Raw genomic sequence first — 15,821 nt, 5'->3', positions numbered from 1 at the left:
TTTCAGGTGTGGTCACAAGCATCTATAAAACAAGAAAAGATAAACAAATTAAAAAAGGAAAAAAGTCACACAGATTATTTAAATTCTCAACTGTGTCATTCGAAAAAAAAAAAAAAGACTGGCCACCTATATACGTGCTAAAAATATCCCAGAACGATATCTAATTCACTGTAGACAACAGCCACTTCAAGAGGACCTTTCTCTAAGTTGAGATATTAAAGTTATTTAAAACTCAGTGAGGCAGTTGGTCAGTACATTGTAGTGTGAAGTGTACAAAATACACAAGATTTTTTCAAAAGCATCTTACAATGTGAAAAACAAGTGATACTAGCTTTTAAATCTGTATATACTGATAATGGCCTTTATTTGAAAAGAGACAAAAAAGTGAGCAAAGCATTAAAAGGAAATGAAAAAGAAACCAAGAATCTGCTATAGGCATCATTACCTGTCTGTAGCTATCGAAAGGTGGAAGAAACTTTACTACTGAGATACAGTTGTTTTTTTAATTTAATTGCTCTTTAATATTGACTAATATATTCAGTGCTTTATACTAATACCTAATACATATACTATTGCATAAGCGGAGGATAACAGCAAACCAAAGAGTGAGTCACTGTGGATCCAGGGCATATGGAGCAGGAGGTAGGCCTCAGAGTACTTCTGTGAACTTCACAGAAGCAGACCATTTGACATGAAACTTTGATTATGTATGTATTTGCTTTTTACATGTTGAATTTTCATGTCCTCTAAAAGCACACTGTGGCAGAGAAAAAGATGGCAAGTTTAATGGTATCTTCCACCGTATAATAACATACATTAGGAAATAATCTCATGTGTGGATAATTCAAAGAACACACGAGGTAGCAAACTGAAATAAAAGCTTCTCTTAGCCAGTATATCAGATTATAGATTTTGTTGATAATCACAACACAACTGTGTTAACTGAGATGGGAGTCAGTCTGTCTTCTTCGTTATGTTATTTCACATCTGTTTTGAAGTCGCCATGGGGATAATAATCATCTTTACTTTTTTAGATAGCAAATGATATATAAATTCTTAACCAATTCACAATCCAAATTTGTCAATATAACCTGTTATGTTATTAGAGATATCATTGCTATCATTTTGAAATGAACTACATCGACCACACAATTTAGCAGTTGTACTTTAACACAACATTAATTGGCAAAATGTAATGAAATAGATTAAGAAATTCATATATAAGCTGTGAAATACTACAAATTCAAAGCAATTTAGTTAATCTGCTAAAGCTAAGTGGCGATGGTGAGATCACATCAAATTTTATGAAAAAAATATGCTACCGGAATTAAGTATAAACGGCTATATAATGAATTTTGAAATCTAAAATGGGTTGAAACATTCACTGTGCATTAATTAACATCTTTTATATTATAATAAATTTAAACAAAACTGCTTTGAAAAATGACAAATTTAAAATAATCCAAGATATATTATTGCAAATATACCTAGAGATCATTTACTAATAAGCCTTTTCATTAAAAGTCCTGAAAAACATGCTTATCTATTTTCAAAAACAATTCACCTAACCCAAAAATTCATGTCACATTAAATTATAAAATAAGCAAGCTTATTATTAGTATAATTTAGGAAACCTGCAAAGCACACCACTAAATTATAATAATAAATACAAAGCTTGGCTCCTTACCTCACCATAAACATAGAATGCTGTGTTCTTTCTTATAATTAACTTTCAGAAATAATAATGTGATGACAAATTGTAAAATCAAATCGTTCAGATATCAGAAAATTATACCACCATATCTTAAAAATCCATTATAGAATTTTGTTTTCTACACTTTACTTTCAGCATAGTGAGAAGTGGCTTCATTTACATTACTATTTCATTACTTCAGTTCTCTGAACTAAAATGTCTAGAAAATAAAGTGTCACATTTGCTTAATGAATTGGAACTTATGTAAGACATTTCCATCTGCTCTTGTATGAGGGCATGGGTTAACTGTTGATATTTTTACCGTCAACTTAAATTTCTCTCAATACAAGTACTTATTCCTTCAGGAATATAAAAATCATTATTCTGAATGGTTCCAATTTTAGCCTGTCCACTGGGAAAATGGCATAGCTGAGATGCTATATACCACTACTGTGTCAACAATTTGGTGTATTCAATTTTAAAATGCTCATCCATTTGACAAGAAACCAAAGGACTTGACAGAACCTAAGACTTGCCAGAACCAATTCATCTTGTAATTCACTTAAATATTAATAATAATACTATTATTACCTTTCGCCTTTTAAAACATTGTGACCTAAAGGAAGTCATTTTCTCTCTCCTTCCTTTTTTTCCCCCCTGGCTTCATTGAGATTACTGACATGTAACATATATAAATTTAAGGCATACAATGTAATGATCATATATCTATATATAAACTGTAGTAATCATTTTGCAATGTATAAACACATACACACATATATACATATATACATATACATACATACATACATACACACACACACACACAAATACACACATTGCAAAATGATTACCACAATAAGGTTAACACCTCCATTATCTCACACAATTACCTTGTATGTGTGTGTGTGTGTGTGTGTATGTGTGGTGATAACATTTAAAGGCATAGTCTCTTAACAACTTACAAATACATAATAAGTATTGTTAACTATCGTCACCATGTTGTACATTAGGTCCCCAGAACACATTCACCCTATAACTGAGAGCTCATACACTTTGATAAACATCTCCCCATTCTCCCACATCCCAGCGACTGGCAATCACCATTTTACTCTCTATTTCTTTGAGTTTGGCTTTTTTATATTTCATATGTAAGAACATACAGTCTGTTTCTCTCTGCCTGACTTACTTCACACTTAGCATAACACCCTCAAGGTCCATCATGTTGTGGAAAAACGCTGAATTACTTTCTTTTTTCTAGCTGAACAATATTCCATTGTACATGTATACCATGTTTTCTTTATCCATCCATCCACTGATGAACACTGAGGTCGTTTCCATGTTTCAGTTACTGAGAATAATGCTGCAAAGATCATGAGAATGAAGATGTCTCTTAAAGATAGTGATTTCATTTCCTTTGGATATAGATCTAGAAGTGGGATTGCTGTATCACATGGTAATTCTCTTTTTAATTTTTTTTTGAGAAACTTCTACTGTTTTCCACAGTGGGAGTACCAATTTACACTCCCACTAATAGTGCAAAAGGGTTCCCTTTTTTCCACATCCGTGCCAACATTTGTTATCTCTTGTCTTTTTGACATCTCATTGTAGTTTTTATTTGTATTTCCTCGATGATTAGTTATGTCAAATATATTTCATGTACCTGGTGGCTACTGCATGTCTTCTTTGGAAAAATGTCTATTCAAGTCCTCTGCCCATTTTTTAATTGGATTTTTTTTTTTGCTATTAAGTTTGCTGTTCCTTATGTATTTTTGGTTTTAACCCCTAATCAGACAATTTGATAATATTTTCTCCTATTCTGTACGTTGTCTTTTTATTTTGCTGATTGTTTCTTTTGCTGTGTTGAAACTTTTTTGTTTGATTAGTCCTACCTGTTTATTGTTTTTGTTATATGTGCTTTTGCTGTCATAGCCAAAAAATCTTTCCCAAGACCAATGTCAAGGAACTTTCCCCTATGTTATCTCCCAGTAGTTTTACAGTTTCAGGTCTTACAATAAGTCTCAAATACATTTTGAGTTACATTTTATGAGTTAGGTATAAGGCGGCCATTTTATTCTTCCACATAAGGGTGGTGGTTACATCAGTGTATTCATTTTAGGAAAATTTATCAAACTGTTCGCTTACAATTTCTGCATTAGTCTGTGTGTATATTTTATTTCAATAATAGTAAGCTGTGTGCATACATGCTATCATAATATATATAACTTAAAATTGAAACCAAAACTTAAGTGGTAAAAAGGGATACTGGAACTGAACAGGAAAAAGGTGAGTAAGAGATGTCCAAAGAAAGAAAGAATATTCCAGGCAGTGAGAAAAAAATAAACAAATATGTTCTTTGTGCTTCTAACGTACATCAATTACGTATCTCTGTGTGATCGTGTGTGTAAATACATCTTTCTATGTGCACTACAAGCATCTTGAGGAAGAAACCACATATGGAATTTTACATGTAAATTCAAGTTCTTCAGCCTATTGATTGGAAATACTTTTTTTAAGTACAGATAACAGCTTCTAAATTTAGGCCAATTTCCTGACTACTTAGCAATTATCCCCTCAATCAGAGACCTCAATAAGCACCAAAAGAAAAAAGATAAAGTTTAATATACTTAAGGGAAATCTTTGAACCAAGAAATTAGACACATAATTTAGACTGCATAATCCTCATAATTCCTTAACATTATTCTTGTTGCTTGCTACTTAAAAACAAAATATATGCTTGCCAGTTCATATTTTTCATACCTAGCCCAATCTATAAAACCTCCTAATACTAATAAATTAATTCATTATATGGAAAACAGTCTTAAGAGTATATGACTATCAGCAATACATATGCAGTCTAAGACACAGAGAAATATTTGTGATCCTTAAAAGTAGTCTGTTTTACATGGACAATGGACTAGTGGTTACCAAAGAGTAGGAGGGAAGGGGGAAGAGGGAGGTAAAATAAATTAACTACTTAGGATAGAAAAAATAATAATAATAAAAGTCTGTTTTATGTTTAACAAATCTTGGTATATCTATTGTAAAGTTACACAAGTCATATTGATATGCTGAATTTTTAAAAATAATTTTTAAACATTTTTAAAAATAATTTTTACTGTTAGAATGGCATTTTCCTTGAGGCAGATGGCTATAAATTAAAACTAGATTTAAAATGTTAAATCAAAAGAATATAAAAATTTGAAAAGTAAAAGTATACTTTCTTGCCTTTATAATATTTAAAATAGATTTAAAATTTTTTGGTACTTAGACTGTTGGAAATTTTTTAAAAAGTTTAAACTAATTACATAAGTGACTTTTTTATAAACCAGAATGGTAAAATACCAAAATGTACTCATTAAAATCCAAGAGCATATTACTATATTTCATTAAATCTCAGGAGCCATTCATTATCAGCTATACTGTTATTTTATGTGTCACTAAAAAGTTAAAGAAAAGCACTATCAAATAAATTTTTAAAAATGTGTCTTACAATTGATGAAATGTAGTCTATTTAGTTGAAAATGTTAGGATCTATTAACTATGTCAAAAAGTAATATTCATGAATGCTTGCTTAATACATTTTCTGTGATGAAAACAGTCAGCCTGGAGTTGTTACAATCATATTCTAATGCTGTAGATACAGACCAGGCAACAGTTGGCAGGATTTAGGAAGTCTTATCTTCCCTCTTAAAATATATAATCACATACCTACTCAATCAACAAGCTTATAAATTATATGAATGTTTTTATTTAAAGATTAAAATGTCACATGGTTTAGATTCCATAAACATACATATAATTATAGTTATACTAACCTCTGCCATACACATGTCATCTCTGATGGATGGCATCACCTGTAATGGAATCTGACAGCTTGCTGATTATACCTGTCCCTTGGGACACTACAACAAATCACTTAGTTCCAACTACTTCCTTTTCTACATTTTTCATGTTCCCTCCTCTCCCATCAATTCACATTCATGAGTGCATAAAGCACAAAGTCCTCTGAAGTATATAGTTCTATTTATATCAAGAACCACAGTTTTCAATTATAAAATGAAAATATAAAAATTGGGAAATCTTCAAATACAAAAGTATTCTTACTGCATATTCTTTGTTGAAAAGATATAATATGGTCAAGCTAAAGTATAAAGAATGTAATCTGAAATGTATCTTGGTATTTTCATGTTAGAAAAAAAATTCTATGATACTATTTTAGTTAAAAATTTCATAAGTAACATTTGCTAAATAAAGAAACAAAGTATAATTAAATAAAAAATCCTAAGACTTTTGAAGGAAGAAAGCATAAAGAGTGCTGAGAGTAGGGAAGAAAAAATTCCTGTACTATGTTATTCGAAATTGAACATTTAAGAAAATACTTTCTAGACCACATGTGTTTACAGCTAGAATAGAATTCTCTTTACAGTTCTTTTGTTGATTTAAAATACTTTCTAACAATCCCAGAACATACATAATGAAGTCTAGTCTCATCAGTATAAGCTTGCAACGAATATAATCTTTTAATTTTACCCTAAAACTTAACTAATTACACATAATAGAAAAAACTACAAAATTGTTTATACTGTCATGTGTATAAGCCATAAAGACATTCCTCTCATCATTCTAACTGCTTGTCCATAATACCCCAAGATTTCATTCCATTAAAGTCCATTGATAGAACAAGGATGTGATACCACTCTTCTGTTCACTTACAAAGACAAATTCTTAACACATAAATAATTTGTGGTAGAAATTTGTCCTGTGGTTAAGTCTTACGCTGTACAATTTGAAAATGGCTCATAGAGAACAGGTTTCCTTGGTTTTGTGGGGGGTAAAAAATCCTCTCACATGACTTTCAACCTTTGACAGTCCACCACCTCTTCCCTGCAACACTTGCAAAACTCAGTTTGAGAAGTGATTTCTTACTAAAATGAAACACTTTACATGTCATATTGTAATACCAAACTACTAAAACCTCATGTGTGATGAGCTAAAAAAAAAAGTATTCTGCAGTACTTCACAAGAATGATTCAAAATAATACCTTTTCCATCTCTTCAACTAATTCCAGACATTCAATGTCAAGAGATTTTATTAACTCAAGAACAATTAACCAAAAGTTTGTTGAGGGTCTACTATTGAAAAGAAGAAAAAGAAGGATTCTAAAATTTTATCAACAAATTGTGGCAGGATACAAGCTGATGAAAATGAGTGCAAATAAGGAAACTAGTTGTCTTTATTATTTACCTGCTTCTGTATTTGAATCCTTTCTATTTAATTTAGGGGAAAAAAACAAAGGCAGGACATGTGTACTATTTAATCACAATATATAGTTATCCAAAGAATTTCTCAATAGAAGTTTAAGACTAACACGTTTCCTCAATGTTTATACCTAGGAATACAAGGATAAAGCCAAGAAGTTTAGAAGCTTATACTTAAGAAAAATACACAACAAAATAGTGAAATGTGGTCCAATCTGCCACTTGTGGTTCCACCACAGCAGTCAAGCCTCCTGGTTCATCTCGTGCTCTCCCTTGTAACTCCTTTCTCCAAATGTGCTTTTTCATGCATACAGATTCACTGTCTTTCACATACCCACACCCCCAACCATCATTAATCCCTCACAGTGTAATTCACATACCCACACCCCCAACCATCATTAATCCCGCAGTGTAATTCCCCAGTCTAGGACAGATGGTAGTGCTTTCTGAATGTTTGGGGGTTAAGAGAAATGGTTCAGTGTGCTCCTCCTGGGGCTCACGGGCCTAAAAACCCCATCTTGTAGGCCATGTCTAGCTCCTATCAGGCTCTCCCATCTCAACAAGAGTATTAAGACTAGATCAGGCCAACACTTAGTCTAGATGCCCAACCTCTCCCCTAAGAGAGCAGAGAACAACAACAACAACAAAAATGTGGTCCAAACTCTTACACCATGTTATGAAATGCAATGGTCACCTGACTCTGTACAAGCAACTTCCACTGACTCTGCTCACAATTCTGGGTGTAAACTACACATATAGCACCAGTATGACTATGACACAAAGCCAAGTGAAATTATATATTTTTCTGCACTTTTCTCTCCATTCCCTTCCATTTCCTACAATCTAACAAACTTACAGCACTGAAAAAGAGATCAAATGCAATTATTTGTTACTGGCTTTAAAGTGGCTTAACAGAAATTCACATAGACTAAAAATGAAGCTTAGAAAATTGATAAGAAGAGCAAATACGGCCATAGGATTAGCCAACACAGTGTCGTGTCTGTGATTAAGTATTAAAACTGGGTCTAAGCTTTTTTGATACCCAATTGAAAAACGGAGTGATCCCAGTAAAATGGTAGCATAGGTTCAGTCAATTCCCCTCAGAAACATCAATTTGAACAACTATTCGTGAATGAAAATAACTTCACAAGAGTTTAGCATTCCAGGTGATGGATTACAATACGTGGATGAAGCACAGAAATAAGAAAAGATGCATTGCAAAGGGTAGAAGAGGCAGATTCACATTACCCACATCACCCCCTCCTGTAAGCCCAGGCAGCCCAGCACAGAGATATCTTCCCCACTGGAGCAGGAAAGTAAAGTGAGAGCCTAACTTCACTGCAGACAGCCCATCGCAGCACCAGGCTGACTTCCAAGGCCCTAAGTGCCTCCCCCAGGGGCTCCTGCAAACTCAGGCTCCCGGCTCACCCCAGCCTCTACCTACTGGCTCTAGCAGTCCAAGCAAGATGGCTCCCAGAGCCCCAGGCAGCATTCATGGCAACAGGCTACCAGCAGGATTCAGTGAACCTGAGCATGATACATGAAAATGTGCTCAATATCACTAATTATCAGGGAAACACAAATCAAAACCACTATGAGCTATCACTCATACCTTTTAGGATAGGATATCTATTATCAAAAAGAATACCAATGTGTGTAGTAAGAAAATGCTCCCAAGTGATTCTGATATTGCAACCCGAGTTAAGAAGAATTGGCTAAATCTGTCAAATTTCCAATACCACAAGACTCCAATACCCATTCTCTATTTAGTTAACTAAACTGTTTTTCACCATACTATCTTATTTCTTTTAAGCAAATCACTCGCCAAAATGATTTTATCTGCAATGGCTGGGAGCTGAAGTTACACTGTAGTTTTGCCCACATCGGGTATTTTCATTAGCTTTATTAATTTATCATGGAAAAACAGCTTTGTATTAATTAGTATGTGATTGTTAGTGATATCTAACACCTCATTTTTAAACTTCTTTTTCCCTTGAAGAAGAGTCTATTCTTGCATTTAGTATTTATATGATCAATTTACATAAACTCATTCTTTAATAGAGATATTAAGAATAATCGGTGAAGCCACTTTGAATGGAAATTTGATAAAATCTATTGAAACTTAAAATGTACAAATCCTAGGTCCAGCAATCTTAATTCCAGAACTCTATCCTAGAAATACATATAATTTTATTAACCAATGTCACTCCAATAAATTTAATAAAAAAAGAAAAAATATATATATTACAGCCCAAATAAATATGGTCATTTTCTCAGGAAAAAAAAAATCAAAATAAAATAAAATAAAAATAGTTATCTAATTACTTTGCTATTTTTACTTAATGTCCATAAGAATATGAAACAATCACATGATATGAACCCCACTCCTCTCTTTAATCATCTAATTTATTTTTCTGTAAAAGATTACTCATGGAATAGGCAAAGGTTGTTATTCTAAATTTTTTTTCAGTGAAAGCAAAGATAATTAGATTTCCAAGTGCTTGTTATATTATAATCTGAGGAAAGGGTCTCACATAATACATAATTTGCATTCAATAGATAGATTTTTATGCCAAAATTACAGTTCTCTTGCTACCCCCTCCAACCCAAGTATATTAACAGGAACAAAACAGTTAAAAGCAGTACATAGGACTGTACTTTTTACTCAAAGCATATATTTTATATATATAAGATGTAATATATTTTATGGGTAGCTTTTAAACTTTGCAAAAATAAAAATAATCAATAACTAAGAGTAAGAATTCCACAATTCTTCCAAATAATTTATACCTTACATACTAATAAAAGTAATGAGACACTCTTTAAATGAGAACTTTCATTACTTCTTAATGGCATGCCTTCAATGCAGAAAATAGTTATCCTGGCAAATAATATTTACATTTCACTAGGGAATGTGAAATAGTAATGTTTGCAATATTTAATTCATAACTACAAAGTGGTAGCCTTCTAATTCTATTATGTATAAACACATGGTTCAGCCTTTTAAAACTAACTTGTTCTTAGAGATCAAAGCTTTCACATTTTAGGTTCTATTCCTATTGTTTAGATATCTCTCTTAATAAAAGGAAGCTTAAAAATTTATTTTGGTTATTAGTTACTTAATTACATAAAACTGTAAATGCAAATAGAAAAAATAGAAAAAGAAAAACATTTAGAGTTATAAAGGACTGAAAAATCACTACTGCCACCAAAAACATACTAATTATGTTTGTGCAGTCACTTGGAAAATTAAGCTTAAACAGTCAGGAATCACCTTCAAAATATAAAAGAATATTGTTTTTGTCTTTTACTCTGCTTCTGGAATAAGTACTATTAAGAACAAATTCCAAAACCAAACAAAGAAGACAACTAGGGAAATAAGAAATAGCATTATAACAAACAGAATACCACACTAATTTCTAAACTAAATCAATACATCAGAATATTTATATTTCATCATTACAACTCTGGATTTTTCAACTGGCTTAAAACTGTATTTGTACTTATGTAGCTTAGTGAATAGTAACTTCAAATGATTAGCATTCATCACTTATTCATGAAACAGGTACATAGTATTTTAAGGAGAATAAATGCTTTTATTCTGAATGTCTTGAATGTCCTTACACATGGCAAAAGTTCAGTTCTTTACAAAATCTATAAGTTGAATCAAATCCTTTTGTGTTGATAAAATCTATATTGTATATAATTTTCACTTCCTCTTAGTTTTTATCCATGTTTTGTCAGGTAGTTTAAATTTATGTTCTTTTCTTTTAAGCTCTTAATGTCAAATAGAACACTGAGTGAGAAAGGGAGGTGGGGGATGGGACAGTGACTTAAAAACACAGCAATATGGCAATTCAGTGCCTAGATATGTGATATAAAGATATACTGACTGAAGTTAAACTGGTTTCTAATATGACTATAGATAACTTGATAAAAAAGATAACATCAAAATTAAGTTTGTAATGATAAATTTGAAATAACAAATTGATGGACATGCTATTCTCAGTTACTAATTTGTGATAAAATGTTGGTGCTATACAGGATTGTTTTGCAAGCTTCAATGTTTTATTAAGCATTTATGCCATTTTTTCAAAATTTACTGGGCTTTTATTTCTTATTATATACGCTTCGTTTTTAGTACATATTTCTAGCCAATCATGAGTACGCTTTGAGTTTTCTAACAGAAAATTGAAAACACTGTAAACAAACATCCAACCAAGATTTAAATAAAAGAAAAAATATCCATATAATGTTGTGCACTACTATGGGGAGAGGGGCTTGCAGCATCCTGGGAAGCTGGAAACAGAGATTCTCAAGTGTATGATTAAGAACTGTATCAAAATAGGTTCAGAGCCAGGAAAGCCTAATGTTTGTAAATATATCCTTAAACTGAAGACCAGAGATTGTAAGCCTAAATCTTATAAAAGGGGAGTGGCTTAGCAATGATTGGCTTCTTTCTCAACTGTGGTAGGACTCTGTACGCTGGAAGTATATGCCCCATAACAAAGAAAAGGCACATGCATGCGTGTACAGTGCCTCAGCTTCTGCTCTCTATATTGCCATAACGCTTCCTTTAAGCACTATGCTGTCACTGTCTAACAGAACTTGTTGAGAAAATAGTAATGTTTGCAATATTTAATTCATAACTACTGGCAATTATTGAGCAGCTGAAATGAGGCTAGTGCAAAGGAGGAAAAGAATTTTTAATTTTATTACATTTTATTTAATTTTAATTTTAATAGTCACATGTGGCTAGTGGCTCTGTATTGAACAGCACTGCACTATAATTCCAATTTAATAAATGAGGAGTACATGGCAGGTTAATACAAGTGTCTGTGGTCTTTCCAATAATGGGTACTCCACTTTGTATGGTTAGTTAATGTCATTAAAATTGTTGCAGACACATATCTATTGACGTGGATAACTGTTCATGGTATATTTTTAAATAATAAAAAAGCAAGAAATAAAGCAGCTTATTTATATGATTATATTAGGACAGCTAATGCTTATTATTAATAATTTCATGATAAGAAAGTATTATGTGCCAAGCACTGTGCTAAACACTTCACATGTATAAAATCAATTAACTTTAATGTACCACTATGATGTACTACCTCATGTTAAATACATTACTATATTAGCACATAAATGAAAAGCATGTACTTATAATAACTTATGATTGCACATGTTACGTTATTTTGGTTTGCTTATTTTTAAATTTTTAATGAGGAATATGCATTGAAATGAGAAGAAAAAATTAAAAAACTGAAAATATTAAAAAGGAATTAAATACTTTAAAAATTTCTATAATCCTAGGGTATTGTGGGTAATCTTCCCTACATTTCAAACATTTATAATTTCTTTTCGGTTACTTTAAGTTTGCATTACAATTAAAGGGATATTTTCAGGGCGTTCAAGTTTTGCACAATAACTCAAACAGCTACAATTCTCCAATTTACACTTTTATAACTTGTTCTCTCTCTACTCTAAGGTTACTAGATAAAATTGCATAGTATTAGATTTTAAAAAGTTAGCAAAATCAACGAAATCATACAGAATTTATACAGAAATGAGAAGACCTGGGATATATCAAAACAACTTTGAAATGGAACAAAGTTAGAGGACTTAACCTAATTTCAATAAATATTATTTAGTTATTAAGACAGTATAGTATTGACATAAAGATAAATATACAAGTCAATGAAACACAATAAAATTCAGAAATAGAGCTACACCTACATAGTCAATTAGTTTTCAATAATGGTGCCAAGGCAATTCAATGGGCAAAAATAACCTTGTCAACAAATGGTGCCAAAAAGCAGGTATTCATATGCAAAAAAAAAAAAATGATCCTCAACCTTTACACAAAAAAATCAACTTAAAATGGATCACAGTCTAAAACTATAACATTTCTAGAGGAAAACATAGAAGAAAATCTTACTTGGGCTTGGCAAATATTTTTCAAGCAGAACACACAAAGCATAAACTTTAAAAGAGAAAGTCAATAAATTAGAACTCTATAAAAATGTAATGTGTTTATTTTTCCAAAGATACTGTAATGAACATGAAAAGGAAGTCTACTAACTAGAAGAATTATTTGCAAAGCATATATCCAATACAGGACTTGTATGCAGAGTCATAAAAAAGTCTTATGACTCAATAGTAAGACAAAAATTAAAATATTTTAAACAATGCAAACAATTTGAAAAACAAACAAACAAACAAACACAAAAACGACAACAAAAAACATCACCAAAGAAGATAAACATAGCAAAAAGACACACGAAAACATGCTCAGCATCATTATTCATTAGGAAAATGAAAATTAAAACCACAAGAAGATACTACTACACATCTACTAGAATAGTTAAAATTAAAAAGAGTAATCACACAAGTGTTAAAGAGGATGTGACAAGACACTGATGAAAAATCAAGAAAGAGACAAATAAATGGAAAGGTATTGCATGTTTATGAACTGGAAGAATTAATATTGTTAAAATGGTAATATTACCAAAAGCCACCTATAGATTCAATATGAATCTTATAAAGATAATGGCATTTTTAAAAATAAAAGTAGAAAAACATTCTGCAAATTTATATGGAACTACAAAAGACCCCAAATAGCCAAAGAAATCCTTAGAAAGAAGAACAAAGCAAGGAACATCACACTTGAAATCCTAATTTCAAGCTATACTATAAAGCTACAGTCATCCAAACAGTATGCTCCTGGCATAAAAACAGATAAATAAACCAATGGAATAGAATTGAGAGCCGAGAAATAAAGTCAAGCATGTACAGTCAAATAATAGTTGACAAGAGAGACAAGAATTCTCAATGGAGACAAGACAGTAGTTCAATAAATGGTACTAGGATAACTAGATATTTACATGTAAAGGAATGAAGCTGGATCCATATCTTATACCATTCAAAAAAACTAACTTGAAATGGATTAAAGATTTAAACTTAAGACCTCAAACCATAAAACTTTAAAAGAAAACATAGGAATAAAGCTCATTGACATGGGTCTTGGTAGTGATTTTCTGGATATGACACCTCAAGCACAGGAATCAAAATAAAAAATAAACAAGTGGAACTATATCAAATGAAAAAGTTTCTACACAGAAAAAAAATTAACAAGTGAAAAGACAATCAACAGAATGGAAAAAGTATTTGTAAAACTGTATATCTGAACATATAAAGAACACATACAACTCAATAGCAAAAATAATAATAATCCAATTAAAAAAAGGGCAAAGGACCTGAAGAGACATTTTTCCAAAGATATGCAAATGGCCAAAGGTAAAGGAAAAGATGCTCAATATCACCAGTCATGAGGGAAATGCAAATTAAAACTATAATGAGATTTCACCTCATGTCTGTTAGAATGCCCATCATCAAAAAGACAAGATAATAAATGCTGACATGGATGTGGAAGAAAGGGGGAGACCATGTACTGTTGTTGAGATTTTAAATTGGTACATTCACTATGGAATACAGTATGGAGGAGCCTCAAATATTTAAGAATAAGAGTTTTCTCATAATATAATGTAATACTAAAAGATCCAGGATACAACTGAAAATAACATGCAAAACCAATAACCAAGAAAATCTCAACTCAAATGAGAAAAGACATGCAACAGAGGCCAACAATGAGATAATAAAGATGTTGGAGTTGTCTGACAACACTTTTAAAGCAACTATCATAAAAATCTATCAAGAAGCAATTTCAAACACACCTGAAATAAATGAAAAAAATAGAAAGTTTCAGCAAAGAAACAGAAAGAAGATATAAAGATCTAACATTCCTGTCAGTGTTGTCCAAAGAGAGAAGAAAGAGTAAGGGGCTGAAGAAATAAAGGATGAAAATTACCCAAGTTTAACAAAAGAAATAAACTGACAGATTCTAAAGCTGAACAGACACCAAAAAGGATTAATCCAAAGAAATCTATAATTAGACACATCACAATCAAACTTCTGGAAATTAATACAAAGAATGAATCTTGAAAGGAGATTAAGAGAAACAAATAACATATTACATATGAACAACAATTTGAATGACAGTGGGAATTTCTTTAGAAATCTTGGAGGCCAGAAAAAAAGTGGCACATTTTTTAAGTGTTGAAAGCAAAGAACTGACAACCTACAAGTCTATATCCAATAAATATGTCCTTCAGGAATGGAGATAAAATAAAAGCACCCCAGATTTTATAGAGAAAGGTAGCAGTAGTAAATTAAACATATGTACAGATAACCAGATAAAACTGCAACTTGAGCACTACTCCTTTTGCTTACCCTCCACCCCTAAGCATATTCTCAGTGAAATAATTAATAAAATATATATCATAGAAAAAATCCAGTTGAGAGAAGAATCAATCAAAGTAGTGTAACATTACCATTGAGTGTGACATAAGTATTTACAATATGCATACCACACACACCCTCCCAACTAAAAATGCTGGAGCTCTGATCTAGCAGAATACAACAGAAATTCAGGGTCCCCTTTGCTGTTGCCAGGGCCTGAGTGATAGGAACAGAATTTCTCTCCATCATCAGCCAAAACAGAAGCAAAACAAAACCTGAAATAACCTATCTGTCAACTCCTAAAACTGCACAGATAAACTCAGCCCAGGATAAGAATGAGCAAACAAATATAAAAGCAGGAAAACTATTTCAGAACTCAGAGCAAGTGTGTTGCTTTGCTCTAAAGTTACTTTTAGGAAAGGAGAAATATTTTCTAAAATTTCTGACCAGTATTTTCACTAAGGTTCAAAGGAACACTGCATCTATGATATTAGGAAGGAATGCAGAAGAGATAATCTGAGTTGAGGAAAGAGAGGGTATAAGGAAAATATAATTGCTCAAC

General features: G+C 31.7%; 1 protein-coding gene across 1 annotated transcript in view; it reads right to left on the bottom strand.

Annotated features, from left to right (window-relative positions):
- ASCC3 (activating signal cointegrator 1 complex subunit 3) overlaps positions 1-15,821 on the bottom strand; it is a 259,616-nt gene that overhangs the window by 157,622 nt on the left and 86,173 nt on the right. The window contains exons 11-13 of the mRNA XM_006926271.3: positions 8,546-8,554; positions 7,468-7,486; positions 6,557-6,575 (exon numbers count right to left, since the gene is read on the bottom strand). Of these exons, the coding sequence (XP_006926333.1) occupies positions 6,557-6,575; positions 7,468-7,486; positions 8,546-8,554 (47 nt within the window). The remainder of the gene's footprint in view (positions 1-6,556; positions 6,576-7,467; positions 7,487-8,545; positions 8,555-15,821) is intronic.

Source organism: Pteropus alecto, unplaced genomic scaffold (genome assembly GCF_000325575.1).
Source record: "Pteropus alecto unplaced genomic scaffold, ASM32557v1 scaffold7, whole genome shotgun sequence".
NCBI classification, from domain to species: Eukaryota; Metazoa; Chordata; class Mammalia; order Chiroptera; family Pteropodidae; genus Pteropus; species Pteropus alecto.
The sequence above is the reverse complement of the archived record's forward strand: the minus strand, read 5'-3'. Positions and strand labels throughout refer to the sequence as shown.